This window comes from Gambusia affinis, linkage group LG12 (assembly GCF_019740435.1).
Source record: "Gambusia affinis linkage group LG12, SWU_Gaff_1.0, whole genome shotgun sequence".
NCBI classification, from domain to species: Eukaryota; Metazoa; Chordata; class Actinopteri; order Cyprinodontiformes; family Poeciliidae; genus Gambusia; species Gambusia affinis.
The window spans coordinates 10,968,455-10,990,799 of record NC_057879.1 but is presented as its reverse complement, the minus strand read 5'-3'; the positions used below and the strand labels follow the sequence as shown (position 1 = coordinate 10,990,799).

The 22,345-nt window shown below is 40.0% G+C and overlaps 1 protein-coding gene across 1 annotated transcript in view; it reads right to left on the bottom strand.

Annotated features, from left to right (window-relative positions):
* Nucleotides 1–3,408, bottom strand: part of LOC122841372 (receptor-type tyrosine-protein phosphatase S-like) — a 72,881-nt gene extending 69,473 nt beyond the window's left edge. The window contains exon 1 of the mRNA XM_044134644.1: nucleotides 3,405–3,408. Coding sequence (XP_043990579.1) covers nucleotides 3,405–3,408 — 4 coding nt within the window. The remainder of the gene's footprint in view (nucleotides 1–3,404) is intronic.
* Between the last annotated feature and the right edge of the window lie 18,937 nt (nucleotides 3,409–22,345).

The following is a 22,345-nucleotide window of genomic DNA, read 5'->3' as shown; positions in this document are numbered from 1 at the left end:
CAAAGAAACAAAGCAACTGAACAAAACCCAGACATGAAAAGTAATATTTGGAGGAAATCAAATCAACCGCTAAGGCAGAAATAGCAACTCCTGCTGATCCACGCCCTATTTCACTTTCAGGGACTGGTCAGACTGACTTGTGTCCTGACGGCTGCGCCATTGTGCTTACTTCCTGGGTATCATCTAGAGGACAAGCTGAAGGACTTCCTGTGGGTCATAAATAAAAGATGGGTCTGGGCTTCATAGGAACATCTTTCTCTCTTCACCCCCCGCCCCCCTCTCTCTCTCTCTTCGGCAGGACAACACAGAGCTGTATGCAGAACAGGCTGTCATCCCACATGAGCGTTTCACAGGTAGGAGAAGTGTTGGCTGAAGATTCACAGCATGTAATTGGCTTAAATGTATTAATACCAGAGGCATGATTTTTGTGCCTGCAGAGCGCCACACACCTGTGGGGGGGATTTGGAATTGCGGAGCGCGATGATGCTAATAAACGGCACTGGCATTTCCGCCGTTTACTTCCGCTTTTTCCTGGTGGTGGAATTCAAGAGGATATTTTCAGGGATTACAGCAGGAATGTGAGACGTCTTAAGGCACTACAGTTGCCCTCTGCAAGAAAACAGCAATTTCCAAGTGTGATATTGAACCAACAGTACTGAACCTACACTTTTCGCAGCAGCTGAGTCAGACCGGTAAAACAACCTCACACATCCACCCCTTGCTATCTGTCTGTGGCCTGTTGCCATGGTGCCCAGCTTAACTCCTCTTCAACTGCCGAATCGCTGCTATCCATCAGGGCGAAGTCAGGATGACCCTTACCATAGCAACCTGGTTCCCTCCTCCCCTGTGTCTAGGTGGGCGAGGTCGTACTGTGTTGATTGAAGACATGGTAAGAATGATAACAATAATATTCATAAAAAGGGTGGTGGGAGAGGGGGGGGGGGAACACATCTGTCTATCAAATATTAAACGGCAGATAGTGGGTCTAATTCTCTTCCCACTCCTTTCTCTATTAAATAGCCAGACGAAACACTTTCCAGTTTCTCCACAAAGCCTTGACAGGAACCGGAAAAACGCTGTGACAAAAAAACCAAAAAAAAACCTTCTCCTTTGCTTGCTACACCGTGTGTTTGGCATGTCAGAAATAACGCGGTTTCATTTTATGCTTGCCATAATCCTGAGCAGGAAGGAGCATAAAGCGCATAGTGAGTAATCTGACTGAACAAATTTATCCTTCCCATATTTAGACGCCGGAGCAGGTTATTTTATGCCTGTTAGACCCTCAGAAACACACACAACATGAAGCAAACTGCACCTTCCCCTTGCCAATGACATGAGTACCATAGAAATGTAAAAAAAAAAAAAAAAAAAAAGAAGAAATAAAAATTGTCGTCATTGTAGAAAGCGCCTTCCTCCTGTCTGTGGGATTACGAAGGAACTCCGTGTTAGTCTCAGGGCTTGAATGTGGGTATTTTTCATTGGCTTTGTGTTGAGTCCGAAATGTTTTCTATGTTCTCTTAAATGCACCAATCCTTGTGCAAAACTGATCCCACTAGCAGAATAACCACTTAAGCCTCTTGTGACAGCCGGGGAAAAGCCTTCGAATGGATTTGCTCCCAACAGAAACTTGTTATGATCAGGATGTTCTTGGGAAATAAAGGTCTAATAAGGACCCCTGTCTTCCTTAATAATATCTTTTTTTTTCTCCACTGCCATGGTTTGCCACTGACGGACAACTGGCCGGGTTTTAATGGAACACCTTTGTGACTTGTAATCACTCGCCGGAGAGATTGACAACTGCTGAGCTCAGACGTAACAAGGCACAATGTCTCAGTGTTTTTGTCATACCAAGTGACAAAAAAACCCCCAGAAAAACATAATTGGTAGTCAGAGGTTTGCTCAGGTCTAACTATATTCAGTCCACATACTTTTCCTTTCAGAAGTGTTTGGTCCGACTATAACTTCTTATCAAATGTTTCAATTTGTTCTACCTTAAATAACAATACCAAAGGCAAATGTATTAAGAGCAGCCAGCTTTGGTCTCACAAGCCCTAAAGCCAGTTTTAATAATGTATCTTCTCCTGTTTGTGCCTCACTGCTGTCAAACTTGTTTTCATCTCACGCTCTAAAGTGTAAAAAAAAAAATAAGAGAGAAAAAAATAAAGCCGGTGATACAAAGATAATGAATTCAACTGGAATTGCTTTTGTTATCTTTTGGGAGAAAGAAAATTACATTACAAGGATAATTTGAAACAAGAAAGCAAATAAGGAACAAAATTACCACAAACCTTTCCAAAATTTCTTAGCAAAAACCTGACATTATTTAGTAAGTTCATTTCTCCTTTTTATTTTGGAAAAGAAAATATTTTAGATCAAATCTAAAGCTGGAATTGGGATGACTTATGTTTGAAATGATCCCAATAACTTGTCAAATGTTGGAAAACATTTTTGACTGTACAAGTATTATAAGCTATAATTAGGGTATAATTGTACTAGATGTGCTTTAAGCTGGACACAATTTTAGACATTATTTTTCTAATAGGAAAAATAAGAAATACTTCATGATAAGAAAGGAAGTACTCTAATTGTTTCTTGAGTTGTTTGACTGCCTTGACAGAAACAACAAAAGCGTGAGTTCAACTGGCTCACAAAAAAACTGTGAGAAAATTACAAATAGTTAATAAGTAGCTGCTAATGGCACCGTAGTTAACTATTTTTTCCAAGCTTAAACTAAAGGGATAATTCACTATTTTTTTGTTTTCTAAAACCTTTACTTCATTGGTGAAAGTTAATGAAGTTTGGGAGTTTAATACTTTAATTTTGATTAATTAATGTCAGAAAAAAATAACAACTTAAAAAATTTTCATACTTCAACACACTGTAGATTGTTGATGTACATCCCATCCGAATTTGTGCCTCAAATAATAAAATGCAAATTTCCTAGTTTTCACTTGTACAAATTTAAGTGAATGCAGAGCAGAATGATCTACAATCTACGTACAGCACTGCCTCTCTTGTGTATTTGCAAAAGGATGTGATGAAAGTCACCGTTTAATGAGGATGTTATATGATTTAAAAAGCGCTTGACGACACCGGTCTCAGTGCAACAACCTTTTTGAGAGTAAAACTTTGCATTAATATCACTCATAAGCCTATTAATCTAAAACCTAAAGCCAGGTAACATCTGTGATGACAGGAAACATCCTGACAAGACCAGAAAGCAAGCACCTGAAAATGTCACGCCATCATGGTTTTAATCCGGAGCCTTTTTCTGTCTTTTTCTCTTTGTGTTTCCACGTTAGTGTAGAACAGGTGTGGACTCTAAAATGTTGGAACAGTTATTTAGTTATTTTGAAACAATAGCTTTTTTAAAATCCTAGTATGCATTGATACCATGACCTCACCCATGCCTTCGTTAGCATTGGGTAGGTTAAAAACTTTAACACATAGAGTGGTCAAACAGATTTCTCTAAATCTATACAACAGTTTGTAATTTGTGAATATTTAAAAAAATAAATAAATAAAATGCGATTCTTAGATTTCCGAAAAATATTTCGAAAAAATCTCAACTTGTGAATCAAATATCAAGTCTCATTTTGTGAGTAGGATGCATCATTTCACACTGAACACACAGTTAGTTGGAAAGGAGGAAAATTTTGAAAAAAAAAAAAAAAGCACTATTTCCAATTTTAAACGCTGGGAGGTGTTAGGTTCCATATTTAGCCTTATATCTCATCTGCCATCAAAAGAAACGATAAAATAAAATTCAGCTTGGTGAAAATTTCAGATCACTGATAGAAAGCCCGGCTGAGAAACTCTTGGTGTGTGTCTGTGTGTGTAAACCGCCGAGGCAGGAAATGTGTTGAGATGTTGTAATCAAGAAGATGATGAGAAACATGCTGATGGGACCTCCCGCCTTATCAAAACACATTAACAACGCCACAGTTCAGAGCTGATGTACTGACAGGACAGGATTCACTCCTCGGATGACACCCACATGTACTTACACATTTATATATAGGCGTGCTTGTATGCATCTCATTTACTGTTTGATTGTCAGATGTTAAAATGACAAAAACACAATAAAAAAAAAAAAAAAAGGAAGAAGCAGATATATTATTTTACCTAGTGCTTCACACAAGCTGTCCGATGGCCTGGTTAGGAGGATAATCAAAGGCAGCAACAGACACAGGGGAGATGAGAAGAAGCTGAAGCCAAGGATGGTTCGCCTGGGCTGCGCCAGAACTCCGTCTGGCTGACACGAAGGCATGGCACCACCGCCGAGTTGGTTGGAGATGACTAATATGCAGGTGGGGCTTCACTCAACAGGGGTAGGCACTCTGCAAACAGAACAAGATGAAGGTCAGGCACATTTCTGTCGCATCTGATTCATCGCGCCTGCATTTTAGAGCTGTTTATCCGCAACTTCAATGCATCACGAGGGGAGAGAGTACATAATGTGTTTCTTCTGAAAAAGCGAAAATGTAATCATTATGAAAATCAAAGGCAAATTTATGCAAATATAGGATTAAGTTTTCTGATTTAAGCCTGAGCACTTCTGACTTCGGGGATTAGAAGCTCCAGCAGGCTGACTGTGACGGAACTAATTCCAGAACAATAAAGCCACTGCTCAATAACTATGGCAAGAAACAGAACAAAACAGTTTTCGGCGTGCAGCTTCTGTATTAATAAGTCTCCTTCTCTAGTGAGCCATGAAATGAGCTGCAATGATACAGATTTAAGCATCCTTCCCCCCACCCCCCTTTAGACACCCTAATAATTTCATTTTGGCTGCAGCCTAATTCCCTCTCAGCATTCAGTATTTCAGCGTTCTGCCGACACATAAAAGTGTTAATGCAGTAATATTTCTAGAGTAGGCAACAACAATGGAAAACATTCAAACAAAGAGGATTTGGAGGTTAGTAGGAATGCCACGTAATTCATCCGACAGCAAATAAAATACAGCTGCTTTAATACATGTGAACCCCCTTTAGATAGCCCCAAAGTCTTTTGGGGAGTTGCCATGGGTACTTTGCTCTCTTCACTGACATAAACACATGCACACAGAGCGACACACATCTGGAAGTCCCAACATAAATCAGCTTTGTCTGCTCACAGAGATTTGGAAAAGCTGCGCCGAAGCTCCACATCCACGAGTCAATAACTCCTCAGTCTTATCGCGCACTTCCGTCCCCCACCTCTCATCAAAAGCTATGTCAGAGCGCAGGTGGAGAGGCCAAATGAGAAAAGGGCCTTTGTTGACCTGTCATACATCAAATGCATATATCCTTGCCTTCAAGTAGCAATAAAAGATAACATATATTCTCCTGAGGAGACATAATACAGGTGACAGGCCACGCTGTGATTCCTACATAAATACAGACATGCAGAGACCGGTGGGATATTTTTCCAATCAATGAAACAGGTGTGTTTGCTATTGAATCGTGCAATGCACCCCTGGTTGTGGGAGTTGTTAATGAGTGGAGAACATTTCAAGTGTTTTACAGATCATGGTGTTTCAAAAATGAACCTGAGGAGACAAAAATATGTAAAGCATCAACGTAGTAGAAAATTTTAGTTTTTTACCATGTGTCAAGACATATCTGAGCTTCATTAAGGCTATGAGAGAGCAAGACTTTTAACAGATAACAGAAAGTTAGTAAGTTAATCAAACAATATGAAGCAGGAAAAATAATGGCCTCTTCCTCACTGAGTGGCCTTCCAGCTTGAGAACTCCTGCGACTGTTGATAGCAACTTCAGCTATAATTAGTTTTTCTTTCCCAAAGTTGGTAACTTCATAAAGGCTGCAACCTCTTAATTGTTTTGCCTTAAAGTAGGAACATCCTGTTTTTTAGCCACTACACTCTTTCTCTCTCACAATGTGACTTTGCCTCTTGTTAATTAATAATCCATCATGGCAGGATGGTAGGAAGAAATACTTTGAATGCTGCTATTGTATTAAAGTTCCTAAAAAGGAATCGGATCTAGCTAAAATCAGTACGGGCAGATCAAAGATCGCGCATAAATTTCTGACTGGCACACATGAAAATAAAGTCCCTGGCTTTCAATACATGCTGTCAGACATAGAGGAGCAGTAATGGCTGCTCTACTTTAATAAAAAAAAAGGGGCCTTTCTAGAGAACCGGATATTCAAAGATTCCCCCAACCTCTTTTGGGGCTAATGACCTGCTCAAACATATTACTGTCTGCCAGCTCCTAAACTAAAAATAGCTCAGCTGAAAATACGTCTATCTGATACAGGCTCTTATTCCTGCCACTCTGCCCTCGCCTTATCTAACGCCGGGTAATAGCAGCTGAATAGAAAAGCTTTCTCCCTCTCAATTGAGTGTGATAAGAAAAATCAGATCACAACTCATTCAGCCGCCATTGGCAGCATGTTAAGTAAATTCTCTGCTTACGGAAACTCAATTTTCCCCGCATTAATCTAAGCAGGGTCACTGTTCTGCACTCGGCCACATGGCCACTGAAACATTAGGTGCGACCTGTGTGTTCTGGTGTCTGCATACGATTTGTCCCTTGTGCCGGATTTGCCGGATCCTTAATGTTTCTCTGAGAGCGAATTCTGACCTTACAGATCATTTTCAGTTGATCCACTCCTCCTTGTTGTCTTTCACATGCTGACAAACCCTCTTTGCACTCCTTCGTCTTTAGTCGCATACCCTCTAAAGTAATCCCTAAATATTCCTCCCATATCTCACTCTGGCATGAGACTATATTCCTGAAATCTCCTCTTCTCGTACTTTCTTTCATCCCTTTCCGCTTCCCGCCCATCCACTTCCTCCTCACTCTCCTTGTTAACCTTTTCTCTCTCGATGTTGCCTTCTTCTGAGATACCCTATCATTCAGCTTCTTTGCTTTTTATAGGCAGTCTAATCCACACTCATATGCAAATCCTCTTCCTCTCCCCAGCTGTCCTACACCGGCTGCTCCAGCTGCTGTTGGTCCATTGACACAGTTCAAACAAAAGGGCTTACACCATCCTACAGCTGTGGATGATGAGGGAGGATGCCAAAACAGACATGCAGATGCAGCAGCAGACCAGACCAGTCTGGGCATGTCTCTGCTCGTGCTAATGGTATTAAAACACTGCGAGAGCAGCAGGCTCATCCTCTCAGGACACACAGATAAAGAACAATAACTCACTTGGCTTGCTTACAGGAGCAGAGTTAAAGTGAGTAAGCATTGTGAACATGGAAATCCTCATGACTCAGGTCTACTGGAATCTGTACAGCACCCCCACCTCTATCCCCTTTCCTCCTCCCCCACTGCAGAGATACCACAAACTGCTCCCTGTGATCATCTGGCTCAGCATCCAGAGAGCGGACAGCGGGGGTTTGTCTTATTACCTTTTCAGCAGAGAAACACAGATGGTCAGCCTGACACGTAGATTGATGGGGGATACATGCTGCTGTTTATTGTGGGGAAGTAGATAATGACACCCCAGCTCAGGTGGTGCAACGTACACCGCTTATTGTTCTCCATCAGGCTGATGAAATAACAATGTTTAGGTGGCATCCAAGCTGCCCCTGCTCCACTGGGGCTCCCCTCAGAAGATAACATGCTTTGTTTTTTCCCACCCCGCACGTCAGCCACCAACCTTACCCACCGATGCCTCTCGCCACAAGTGGGATGATCTCACAAGGCATGTCGTCATGACAACAAGCCATGAGCACTAAGAGGGAGACCGAACCAGATCTGTATCTCGCAGCACCATGCTGTCTGTGAGAAAGTGCACCTTGTGCTTTTTGTTCTTTTGAATTGTTTTAGCAGTAAGTTCAGGTGCATGAGTTACAGTTTGCATTTTACAGATTTTAAATGCAAAAATACATTTTTAAATGATTTGATTAGGACAGAAGTTGTGTAAATCAACCTAATCCTGTGAGACTAAGTAATTGCTCCCTATACACCAACTGGTTGTCCCATTGTTGATGCACAACTGGCATCATTTGATTGTGGTAACTGACAATGATTTTTTTATTTTCTTTTCACTGTGATGGAAAAATGCTTTTCTTCAGCCACACTGGAAAGTTTTCAAACATGAAGTGCATTTTTAAGGCTATGTCTCAACATCTCAGTAAGGTTTAAGTTTGGACTTTATCTAGGCCACTAGAAAAACTTTTTTAAAAAAAAAACAATAAGTGATAGCCAAATGGCTTCATTCACTTTCGTTCACTTCCTCCACTACCACTGCCGAACAGACATTATTTTTTAAAAATGGTGTAGAAGTATGAGGTCATTGTCATTGTCATTCCTTGGCCAGAATGAAATGCATCCTGAAAAATCAAACTCAATGGGACAAACCCCAGACGAAGCACTGAAGGGAGATGAGTGTCGAGGGGATTTGCAAAGGAAAACAATGGCCAGGGAAATTTAATGAGTGACTTAACAAGGAGGTGGGGGATATGGGAGCAAACTTTTTTTTTTTTTTTTCAAACAAAACCATGCTGGTTTGGACCTCTGTTTTTCTTTGGTGTATAAAACTATCGCTTGTACTCTGATTATTTGCATTGATTAGGATATTAATTTGAAACATTTAAGTGTGACAATAAAAAGCAAAAACTAACTAATCTGGAAGAGGGAAAATGCTGCCTCACGTCTCTCTCTACTTGGCTTTACATACCATTTTGGAAAGAAGACATTTAGAAAAGGATTCATGTAGAATCCAAGGAAGAGATGGGAGTGATATTACTTTACATTTCTATGATCCTGTACACTGTAGGCAAATGGCTCTCACAAATGAATGCACACACAAAAACATGGCAGATGGCGAAGCATCATGGGGGAGATTGGCACACACTCGCTCACACACTTCTTTTAGCTCTGTCTTAAACACGCAGTCACACACACACGCGCGCACACACATAGGGGATCAGAGGTGCAGGATGGAGTGCAGCTTACTGCAAGCGTGAGCTACACCACCCTGGTTACATTTTTAGCAGAGGAAATAAAATATCTGAAGCTTCTCTCCGACAAGAAAACACACCTGTCACTCAAATGCTGCAGCTCCCTGCCCTGAATTTAAATGAATCAGGAGACCTGGTTGCATCCACTAAATCTCCATCAGTCTTGCTTAATGCTGCAGACAGCATGCTGAAATTAGGGAAGGGGATGCGACATGCATTCAAATAGTGTTATCTGGGGAAATATTGACATATAGCAACAACATTCCTGAACAGCGGCTACGCATTTTATAGCCAATCCAAAGTTTCATACAGAACTGCATTGAGAAATTTCAAGGGTAAGCATGTGAAAGTGGCCATCTTAAATTGTTGTCTTCTTTTTAGGGTCTAGCAAAAAAAGCAAAAAATAAAAAATAAAATAAAAAAAATAAAAAATCTTGGGATAAAATGGTTGTTAAGATAGACGACTACGAGGCAAGTAGATCTGAGAACTGACCACATTTCACAAGAACCTATGTCCGTTCTTGTGATAGAAAATCCACAAACGAAGTTTAAGAGCAGGGCAGCACGAGATTCATTCCCATATCCCACATTGCTACCAGCGCAGCCATGTGAGGTGCCTAAAAACTTGCTCTCACAAAGCACCGCCTATTTCCGCACTGCTCCTCCTTGGAGCTGCAGTCTCCGAACCGAGCTCCTGCCTCACAGAGTGTCCTCCCCCATGACTCGCCCGCTCAGCTCCTTCAGACTAGCGGCAGGAGCAATTAATAAACACCTGGTGCTACTACACATCCAACGTCCTGCATGTTTTTTCTCTTATTGTCAGGTTTTCTCTATGCTAACTGTAAATAAAGGTCACTAGTTTCACAAAACTAATGGATCTACTGACTGAAAGAAAAGCAACACCAGAGCACGATGCTACACCCACCTTTGTTCACTCCCCACTTTTTAGTCCAGATATACCTTAAAAAGTATAATACTGTGGATTTTTTACCACCTTCAACTGACTGGTACCTTTAGATAGTGAGATTACTTTAATCTACTGCCTGAAAACTTGGGCTTTAGCTAAGGGATCCAATGTCAAGAAAATCCTTCTAAGACAGCTGAATCTATAATTGATAACAGATGAGAACTGATGAAGACTAAATGCTGGAATTAAATCAAATTGTGTTTCAACAAAGTATTAGTTTAATGCTGTGCAAATTTATTCTACTAGGCTATTGACCCTTTTATTTACTGTTTTACTCTCTTATTCTCCTGGACAGATTTGATTGTTTTTCAGTGTTGAATTTTAGGAGTGTCACATAAAAGGTGGAAGCAGTCTTAAAAGTGCAGTTTGTAATCTTTTCCAAAACGTATGTTTTTTGTTGTTGTTTTTTTTTAGATTTTTGTTAAAAGTGTCACTATTTTGTAACAGCATATAATGAGACAGGGAGTCTATAAAAAGATCAATCTCTTTCTCCTCCTCCCTGAGCTACAGTTGCCGTCTGAAAATTTGCAACGCTCCCAGTCAAAAACAACCAATCAGAGCCACAAGGAGGACCGTAGCACTGTCAATCAATGTCATGTGCTCACTACTGAATCTGCTAATGGCGGAGAAATAACTTACCGTTACAGGAAAACCATTTATCTGCCATCATCAGTGGCCAGGCTAACTAGCCTGAGAATTCATGACAGGCTGTGCTAGCTGCAGCAGTGGCACAGAAGAGAGCGAAAAAGGTAGTGAGATGGGGGTTGCACAGCACCACACAGAGGGAGACTGACAGAGCTAAGACTCCTGAATCTCATTGGCTGTTTCCAGATAGCACTGGGAACACTGGGAGAGGAGCTCAATTGTTCTGTCTCATACTATGCTGTCACCACATAGTGACAGTTTCAACAAATATGTAAAAAATGTATATGTTTTTTAATAAAAGTTACATACTGCAGCTTACTAACCAGGGTCTCTTTTCTTAAGTCTTAAAAACCTAGAATCTTAACTTGCGTGTGTTTTGAGATCCTCCTGGTAGTGAAACAAGAAAGCTCCTCAACAACCACTGAGAGTTTCATCCCAGGTCTAGCTACCTGGAGGCTGGATGGTCTGTGCATCAAAGGCACCATCTAAGATGAAACAACAAAGATTCAAGAGTACATCCCGAAGATGGCCCCCAGCAATGAACTACTAAATGAATGCTTTAGGCAGCAGAAACTTAGCGTGGAACAGGAAGACCCATATGGAAGCATAAAACTCAGCATCTTGCACCAATGGAGGATTGATGAAGAAGCATTAGATACTGAAAAATTCCTTCAGAGATCGACAGAGCTGGACTGGAGGACAAAAGACTTGCACCAATCAGTACAAGAACAACGATGGCTGTTTTTATTCCAAATTAGACAATACCAAGGATGCATCTTAAACATAAATGCCATTTAGACAGTTCCGTTTTGCATTTAAGGCCTTGAAAAGACCAGCATATACAAGACAGCTCAACTAAACACAGAGAAAGAATAGCAAATATCTGGGCTTCTACCTTGTGAAAGTTCCAGATCCAGATGATCATGATGGTCAACAAGATAAATAAAGCAGTCTCAAGAGGAAGAGATTTAAAAGAGGCAACGTACACACAGTTTAGGAAATAATAAGAGATCACACACCATTTGTAGTTGATATAGGTGTCCAAAAGGAAAGAAAAACCAAGTAAAACTTTATTTTCCCCTTTGTAGTACTTCCTCCCACTGGAGTTTTAATTTACATTTTTGTAAGATCTACATTTGTACATTTTGTCTTCCCTTTTGATGCGCCTGCAGGTACTTGATTGTGGGTTTTCTCAATGACTCCACTGAGAATAAGAGATGATTCCTTTTAAGCTTTGTTATATAATGTTTGAAACACAGCGTGTTTTCCTAGTTTTAGTGGAAAAGCAACATAGAAAGAAAATTCATTCTACTCAGAATGTTTGGGAAAGTAAAATTAAAAACAGTATCTGACTGCATCTCTCTCTCTCTTTCTCTCTGGTCGTCTTTTAGAGGATATGAGTTTTGCTCGAGGCAAGGGTTTAATTAATTGATCACCCACAGCTAACAGGGAGAATTATCTTAAAATCTGCAACAACATCCTTGCTGTGTAACACTCCATCTAATCCCAGCATTAAGAGAAAATGCTTACACAGCTTTTTATGCTGGACATCAATAAAATTGCAAACCGGCATTACAGTTTCTGTCTAAGCCTATTTTTATTTTTTTATTTTTCTCAAATTGGATGTACTTCAGTGTTTGTTCATTACATTTATATTTCCAAACTAAGGCAACACATGCATTCAGGATGATGAACAAAGCGGGAGGCGGAGAAGGACAAGTGATTAACCAAACTAACTTTCTCTTTGACCTCAATCGCTGCAGGACAGAGCAAATCTGCTGTAGCCCAACAATGGCGCAGCAAATGCACACCCACATATAAAGGGGATCCAAGGTCAAAGCGAGTCCGACACAGCCACAAAGAGGCATCTCGTAATGGATGGAGCAGGGCTCGGACGAGGCAGCAACAGATGGGCCGAATCCCTCTAAGCAGAAAATGCATTACCGAGCGGAATGAAAGTACATATAGAGCAGATTATTCCAGGGTTTTGCAGTTGATGACAACAGCAAGGAGGCATTGTTAATAGAACGAAGAGTCAGTATATGTACAATTGATCAATTTAAATTAAATGATTCAATGACTTATAAATAGGCATGAGCTAGTTACCGGTGTCTGAGTGTATGAATGTTTTAAAATGTTATGATTACAAAATCACCAAAAGACCGGACTTTATATTTTAATGTTCTGTTCTGCAGATACACCTGCACAACGGCACGGGTAGCAATAGTCTCTGCTCATAGCACTACAGATCTCATGGATATGACCATTTTCAGATTAGGTTGTCCTAAATTTAAAAAATAAAATAAAATAAAATCAGCTAAATTTAACAGGTCCATCCAGTCACCTGTCAGCTCTTCACCACTCAAAGAATTTGTTCACTATTCTATAAACTCACTGTAATCTAATATCTGGAATCTATTACTGAAAATAATAGATTCCAGAAAATAATAGATTTTCAGTAATATCTATTATTGCTGAAAATAACAGATATTATTATGTCTATTATAATAGATATATTATATCTATTAGAAAATAGATATTATATCTATTATAAGATATAATATATATTTACAGATACTGTATATCTGCAAATATACTATTTCAAAATATCTGCAACCTAGCGTTAGACAGAACATTGTGTTAAGGCTACAATTGACAAGCTAATGTCTATTTGAAACCTTAGTCCACCTGACCACCAGTGGCGCCCCAAGAGGTGGTCACCCCAGAGAAGATCATCGCCTCCTGTAATAAATAATGCTAACTTCATACAAACAATGCTCATCTTCTTTGTTCAAGACATAAATACAACTCTTTATGTACCAGCCGAACATTTCCATTGCCCTCATGTGGCCACGACTGCGAAAATTTTCCACTGTTGATCTGTTATTGATGTATATTTCATTGTGTTCTTGCCAACTGCAGCTCGCTATGGGTCTCTGCAGACCCAGCTTGCTGTGCATGCTGTCGGGGACAATAAGACTCCCAGTTAAAGGGGGTGCTAAACATCCAACAACGGAAGAAAACGACGAGTCAGATCGTAACCAAAACTGTTTTTATAGCGCAGATACTTTATCTCTCTGGACCAACAAGGAAATGCAAGCTTGGTTGATGTTAATTCTTTCGTTGCCGTTATTTTCTTCTTCTCTTCTGATTAGATACTGCATAAACCAGCGCAATATCGCCCTCTAAGAGGCTGTACAGAAAACTACATCTCTGAGTGGAAGGTGGTTGCTTCTTAGGTAATCTAAAAATAGTATGAACATTGAGTATGCTTGTCCACACAGACGCAGAGGGTTATGTCAACCTCTTATGAATCGTGTATGTATAAAGCAGCCGACTGCAGAGTTGTTAACCAAGGAGAAGGTTCTACTAATTATTCACCTAATATCAGCTTGTGTAACAATCTATTTAATGAGCCCTATAAAATTGATCAAATTAACTATGGCTAAACTAATTTTTTTTACTGCTTAATGTGTTGCTTTGACAACAATAGAAATAACTGCCTTCATGCTTTAAATTAAAGCATTTAGATCATGTTCTACATCTTACCTTAGTCTTTATGTGTAAATACTGAGATTCAAGGTTATCTCATTGTGAGATCCTCTCGCTGTCTCAGGCATACCATATTTCTGCTAAATCCGGTCATGGTGTTAAGTGCTACATAATATGCACATCACATATCATGACCTTTATGTGGAATGAATAGATCTACTATTAATCTTGCCTACTTTCCTAATTTATTAGTGGTAATAAATTAGGAATTGAGCCAGGATTTTCTCCCAATGGAGCTGACTCACAATTTCAGAAAATATATTTCTTAGAGTAAACCGGTGACAAAATTCAAGACCTATTTCAACAGTTCCAAGAATCTCTGTGACTTGACATGTCCCAAGTGGGATTTAGGAAGGGGTATACGTGTCACATAGCTGACTGAAAACCTTGCAGCTTCAATCTGCCTCTTATGCAACAACAGCAGCAACAAAAAAATAAATAAAAATCCCACATGCATCTTAGCCTGACAGGTGAAAGTCTGTAATCTGACAACAGTGAAAGAGCAAGATGCATTTGCATTCACATACAAACAACACAATGTTTAGTCAACTGAAACGAGACTACAGAGCTCCCGAGCACCGGAACGTTTAATGCAGTTTCTCTCTGAGCAACCTCTCACTCTGCTTCCTCCTCCTCAGACGCAGCCGATCATCTGTGCAGCGGCTCATTACGCAGGCTGATGCTTGAATCCTTGTTAACTCCCTGTCCAATTAGCATTGCCGAGACTGGCAAAGACACTTATCCTAGCTGGAGAACACGGTACATACATACTGATGTCCACGTAATTATGCACTTGCATGTACATTTCTAATAGTTAAACAGTTCTGGCATACGAAAACGAGAAATCCATACAATTGTCTAATTAGGTGACAGGAATAATTTAACTTAACTAATAGGACTGCTTGTTTAATTAATGCAAAGGAAAAAAGAAAGAAACAACTAAAAACTATATATTTTGAAGACCAGACACACCACACACCCAAGAAACACGCAGTGCCAGTTAAGACACGAGGCAGCCAATTAGAGAGCTTCTCATGAAGCTGGACTAAGGGATTCTGACAACAGACAGCTCCTTCATCCTCCTGGATGTCATTGTTATAAATTTGACTATCTCTCTATATATCAGTTTGGCTTCATTAACTATACATGGCACCTAGTCTTAATTCTCTTCCCCCCAGAATAGCTTCCTTCTTAAATAAATCTCCCAGCCATGAGTCGGTGGGAGATTTTCATGGCAGGTTCGTTATATTTACATCATAATTGAAAATAAAAGCAAAGTTGAATTTATCTTTGTTGGTCTTTTGATTGTTCACACATCAAAATAGCTTGAGTAAAAGTATGAGATAGACACCATATACATTTTGCCCATCTTAGTTTAGTTGTTAAGTCTTTTTCCCAAAAGTTTAGATCAGGGCTAAAAAAAAAAAATCTGATTCGACTCAAGCCAAGCCCAGAGACATTGTGTCCATCTCAATCAAACCCGACTAATTAAATGTAATAAGAGGCCCAAGCCCAAAGTACCTTAAGTTGTTGCCAGTTTACTAACAAACCTCTGACTGCACTATGCTGGCTTAGCAGTGTCCCAATTTTAGCTTTTGTTTTTATAACGTCTTCCAGCTCCATTTCGTCACTCCTTGTAACTGCAGGGTGAATACAGTGCAAATCTTCTGGGAAGAGTGCAGGGCGAGGCCAACTGCGCATTACGTGTTCAGTCCACTGCGATTAAACTCCTGCACCTTACTTTCTTTTTTCAATAGAGTAAATGTCTTCTGCTCTATTTAGACTACAATAGTAGATTAACACAACCTTATATTGTGCATTCTGATCCATTTTCTCTATCGTATGTATTGAAGGTATATTCAAAAAGCATCACAGAAGCCTGAGCCTGACCCTGTCCAAACATGAAGCATATAATCTAGGCCTGACATGGCCTGAACTTGGGGTTAGGTTCAGGCGTGACTGTTACTGTGTAACATGCTGTCACCGCCGTCACTCTGACACTTTCTTTGGCATTTCGTTTAAAAGGCTTTAGCTGCAGTTCAATCCATCGCTATTTGCGTATGTGAAACATTCTACTTGATGTTTTGTAACTTTCTTTCAGGTGGATTCATTTTGTTTGAAACTTTTGTAGTACTAGTGTCCTGTATGCAACAGGAATTTAATAGAAAAGTCGGTGAAGAGAGAAAGAAGAGACAGCAAATGGCCCGAGAACAGGAGCTGTGTCGAGGACTGTAGCCTGTGCACATGGTGCGTCTGCTCTACCAACTGAGCCGCACAGCATGCCGGATTCATTTTAGAATTGGTTTATAAATTGAAAATTACTTCAAAATCAGATGCCAATTAAAATTTCCTTGCACAACATCGTTCTGTCATCTCTAGTCTTCAATTTTCTATTCCAAGTTTTCTTGCCTGCTGCAGTCTTGAACCAACCATTTATTTTTACATAAAGATCCCTTCGGGAGAGCATCCTTATTCGTTTCCTGGAGGCATATTATTGTGTTTGCCTAGAAGCCCTGTCTCTCTTTCTCTCGCCCTTTCCCTCCTGTGTATTTGTGCTACTATGGTATCACCTGTCTGCCATGATCACATGATAGGCTGTCCACTGAGAGCTCATTAGCTCCACAACAGCAAGAACTGTTCTGCAACAACACAGAGATAGTTTATTAAGGAATTAAAATACACTGCACACTCTGTGTTGCTTGGAATCTAGTTAAAGGTAAAACCAAATTTGTAAAGCTGGAAAAAATGTAAAGTTTCTCAACATTTCACTACCCTCAGGTTATAGAAAAAATGTTGGCTCTCAACATTCCTTTTAAAGACCATAAATAGACGGATTTACGGTATGTATTCTTTAGTAAATGTAAATTAGTCCATTTAAATTGACTAATTAAAAACACAAAAATTAAACAGAACAACAACAACAACAGTACATGAATTTGAAAATTATATATTTTTTTATTTTTAAATAGGTTAAAAATATGTTTTTCTTTTGGGTATTAAAAAATAGACACAAGTATAAACAAGACTGACACAGAGTTGTTGTTGTGTTTTTGTTTTTTTTAAAGTATGCGTGCTCGTGAACAGACCCCATTTAAGGACTACACATGCAACCAGCCTTAGCGGTTCCATCACTAACCAGCCATTGCATGACTTCCTGATGGAGATGAGATTTGCGACGGCAAATGAATTTCTCCTTGAGGGACGATAAAGTTGTGAATAGAATTGAAAACGGGACTAATGGGCCAGAAAAAGTGCATTTGTCCTCTGTCTCAAAGCCAAAATCAGATGGGGAGTGCATCGAGGTAAGTGAAGAGATGAAATGCATGTCAAGGGTAACAGACTTGCACCCGGACACTTCCCACGAATGGCTGGCTATTACTCTTGCCTCCGTCAAATACTTCATCCGAACTAGGATCCTCGCCCCACAGTGTGGTGAAGACAAAGTGATCATGAAATGCCACAAACAGATGTGAGGCTGCATTCAAAATGCCACTCCATCCTCCCCTCGCCCCCACCTGTATCTGCGCACACTTCAACTCACTTATCACGGTGAGTTGCTGCTGACTCTCAGAGGAGTTTAATCTTCTTGCTTTGAAGTTTTCTCTCTGTGAGCTGCGATGATATAATGGAACCATAAGTTTCCTTGAAATAATCCCTGTTCCATTCTGTAAGGTAACCCTCTAGAAGCCAGGCTGTTTCACTGACGCAACTAAGTTGTTCCTGAACTGTCAGCCGTCGTTTAGAGACGTATGAAAAGCTTTTCAGAGATGAACAACTCAACCCAGGTTTGACTTGTCCACATATTGCAGTTTTGAGTCCCAGTCAGTGATCCAGTCTATTTGCATATAACCACTTAAAATTAGCTATATCAAGCCCCAGGTTGTTTTATATTATTTTAAACTTTTGAATGTAAGTGGACATAGACCCCCATATCATCTTTAATCCTTGCAAAGTTTCTGGGGAGTTGGTGCCTATGGCCAGCTGTCAATAGATGGAACACCCTGCACAGGTGGCAGGTTTGCCTCCATGTAGAGTTAAGGTGAGAGTGAGAAAACAGCAGAGAAGACAACCCAGCAGCTTGTTGCGTCGGACTTGGTTTATTGGACATTAGCAAAACATTATTAGGTGTTCAATAACAAGCCAAAGAGTCAAGAGTGTTTGAGTAGAGTTGAGGGTGAGAAGATGCATAGAGGTGAGTAATGGGCACAGAGGTAGGGCTAATTTGCATATTTATAGGACTCTGCATATAAAATGAGGCCAAATTGTGGAGCAAAGTTATTTAACCTTACACACTTGCGGTTTTTGATTAAAATATTATTATATGTTTTACTTTTACAAATATTTTCAGAACTTTAATTAAAGCTGCTGTAAGTGACTAACACATATTTGAATGTAGAGCGAATGTTAAACTTTATTTAGAGAGACCGGGTTCACTATTATTGATCGGTGAGTTTCAAGTACAACACAACATTATGCATACTCGCATAATCCTGTCATGTTCTTTCCCATAGGCAACGTAATAAAATTGCATAAATGAGTTGGAAAAAATTTATATATGCCATACAGTGACAATTTTACTGAAAGTTTTACTATCCACGTGGCTTCGTTCCATGAAATAAAGAAAGCCCAGTGAAGTCATATAATTTTATGTTCTGCAAAATCGGAGTTGCCAACTTTGGCCTCCTTCCAATGCAAATGATTTTAACCGAACCTTGCACTATGCATGCAGTGAGAGAGGTTCTTACTGCGAGGGCTGAATATACACCTGAGGATATCTGAGGCGCTTTAAGCAGGATGGATATATTCCACCAGTTCTCCATTTATTGGCAGCTAACTGCACACTTCAAAGCTGACAGTGCTCTCTTTTTCCAGGTTCTGATTAGTCAGTTTGCCTTCTGCTTTTTCAGCCCTTTTGTCCGTCAGTCCCACTCAGCTAATGACCCTTGTCAGTCAGAGATGTAACAGTCAAGCAACGTCAATAGATGTCTCCACCCGTGATTAGGTAATGAACTCAGCACATCCACGTTTTGGCCGGCGTCGATGCAAACAGGGGGAGCTCAGAACATGGGCTCTGGGATGCAGCGAAGACTCCACAAAAGTCACTTGTGTGGAACAGGGCGGGAAGAATGAGCTAGCTGTTGGAGGCGAGAGTGAGGGTTGACCAGAGGACAGCGAGGAAGCATCAACACTAGCTTCCTTTTTAGCATGAGACAGGAGATGAGGAAAGGGGGTGGGGCAGAAAAGCAGGATAACAATGTCTTCAGATGTGGCAGAGATGATGAGAGGAGAGGAAAATGGCTGAAGACAAGAGGTGGAGAATAGAGACAGAGGAGGAGGAGAGGTAGCGGAGCGGCGTGCATTATTCATCCGTGCTGACACATCAGAATTTGTGATTCATCGGGAGAAGGGCATCAGTCAAGTCACAACCTATCTCTTGGCCTTCACTCATATATGCACATATATACACACACAGAGGCGTGATGAGCACACGTGTAATTGCGAATGGCCTTGCGGTTGAAGGAAAAGGTAATAATTATGGGTCTGGAGCGGCAGAGTGATCCTTTAGAGTGAACAGACTGAGACTCAGATGCATATTTACATAAGCAAGCACTGGAACAGGTTTTGCCACATATATAGGATGTCTAACATGTGTTTATGTAAATATAAATGATTTATCTGCTTATTTGCAATTCACATTGTGCAGCCCATGCTACCTCATGCTATGATTTTTACATACCGTAGTATGTACCTTTATGTTTCATGTTGTTCCAAGCAGTCGCATCTATTTGGAATGAAAACATAATTTTGTTGATTGCAGGCTTAATCTCAATGGAAATAGTTATTACAATGGCTTTATCATATCCTACATGCACTGAACTCCTACTGTATTTCAGCCATTTTCTCTTATTTTAATCATCTTCGTGTTATCCCTTTTAATCTTTGCTTACATTTAAGTCTTTGACTTCAGCGTGTAGACTCTTGATAATAATCTGTTTCCTTTATCCGGGTTTGTCCTAATCATCACCTAGCCTTTTCTGTTCTTCAGTTTAGCAATATGAATGTTGTTATACACATGTCTTTTTAAAAATAATTTTTCAGCCTAATTGTGTGTTTAGGTGGAAATCGACACTGCAGTTACTGTGGGAATGGGAAAGATGAGAAAACACGCCATTTAAGAAGATCTAATATGTGTGAACTTTGTAAGTGATGAAATCACAAAACCAATATCACCAAATTTGTCCAAATTTTCAGTCAGAGTAGGGACTAAAGACTTTAGAACTGAAGAACTACATATAAGGTTGGACCCCAACCTTACACAGCGGGGATGGACATCTCATAAAGTGAGAACTGTACCATAAAGTGACTCTGTTCACTTTTGACAAATGTCACAAAAACTACATTTAGTTCATGCATTCCTGCCTTTTTATGTTTCTATATTGCATGCATTGACTAGAAACAATTTTAATCCAATCCATTGTTAGTAAGTGGTCTATATAAATGAAGATATTGAATTGTTATGGGTAGCAGTGAAATAAACTGACATGATCACATTGTACTCAGTAGTCTGCATGCAGTTTGCAACAGTATATATTTCTTGCTTCAGTTGCATCTGCATATTAATTACTCTAGCAGCTCTCAAGGTTCTATTATGGATAAAATAATTAATTGCATAGACAGAAACACCCCATCAGTACTGCTATTAACTGCGGTACTCAAATAACCACAAAATTTCATTTTTGTATCAGTAATCCAATGGCTAATCACCATTGCTAATAATAACAATAACAAAGTCTGAAGATTTTACAGAGCTCTCTTTTAATTTAAATATTTTAAAAGGGAAATGATTTTAAATGTATAAATAAATTATATGGTTTATATGGTTTGTGGTACCATATAAAGTATGTTGAAACTGCAGTATTTCTATTCAAGGTTGTTGTACTTTGGGAATCTCACGCAGGCTCCCGACTGGACAACTACAAGTAATAATTTTTTCAAACCTTCAAACAAAATTGGGAATAAAAATTGCTGCACCGACATCGTCATCAAAAACCACTAGCGGTTGTTGATAAAACACGTTAACAGGAGTTGCCCGAGCAATGTTCTGAATGCTGGATGGCTGCGGATTATTTTCCAGTGAGCCTTGCATCAACAAGACAGGAAGCAGAGAGGAGCCAAAACATTGCTGCTTGGATGGCTTTGAAAAGGTCAATTAATATCAATGCCTAGACAACAACAAAGTGTCTGTCTTGCTTGTAATACAGGTGGTATCAAAGTTGATGTTCTCCTTCCTGCCGGCTGACTGGTGCACAGCAAACCCCCTAACTGAGAGCGTCTAAGATATTCTGACGAAACCCCGAAGACGGAAGGAACGGGTCACATGAGAAGAGAGACACAGAGCGCGAAGCAGTTAGTGAAAGACTGGAAATAAATCTTCAATGAAGCCTTCGACGTGAAACGCAAGCTGCTTTGCTGTACAGATGGGACAGAAAACCACTGAAACCACAGGGTGGCATGATTTTTTGTGCATACCATCACAAGTCATGCCATCATTTCATAAGGCTCTGCACCTGACAGCTTCAAGATGGAATCCATGTGGCACCAAGCATGTCCAGACTCCTGGACGTAAATATTTAATCCAAATGACAGCCTTTCATTCTGCTTCACTGTGACTTCTCCCTTTCAGAATTATGTAAGCCCTAAGATCTGTGCCTTTCTCCCCAACATCACAGCTTCTTGTGCGTCCTTTTTGTTGACAAGAGTGAAGGTGGAAGACAAAGTAAAAATCACCAGGGATGTTCTCCTAAAGACAGGAATCCATGCGTAAAAATGACTGATTAAAATAATTAGTGGTGTGGAAATGGTCTGGAAGAATAACCAGCAAACACACACTGCCTCTGAGGAAAAAAAAAAACAAAAACAAAAAAAAACGGTCCATTTGTGTGCGAGGAGGAAGACCTCCCTCGGATTCACCACAGCAGTGCAATTTTCCACTTTACGGAAAGCCACACAGCGGAAGCAACAAAAAACCTTAAACACGCATTAAGAGTTTATACGATTAAACTCCTCCAAACAAACAGCAGCCCTCGGAAAAATGTGTCAGCTCCAATAGATGTATCATTAAATTACATTTTGCCTTGTACGCTTAAGTGGCTCTGTTAAAAACAAATCCTTCAAAGTGCAATTCCAAACACTAATAAGGAGGTCTCAGAAACAGTGGCTATGTATGGAAATGGGTTTAGTTTAGGCATTGCTACA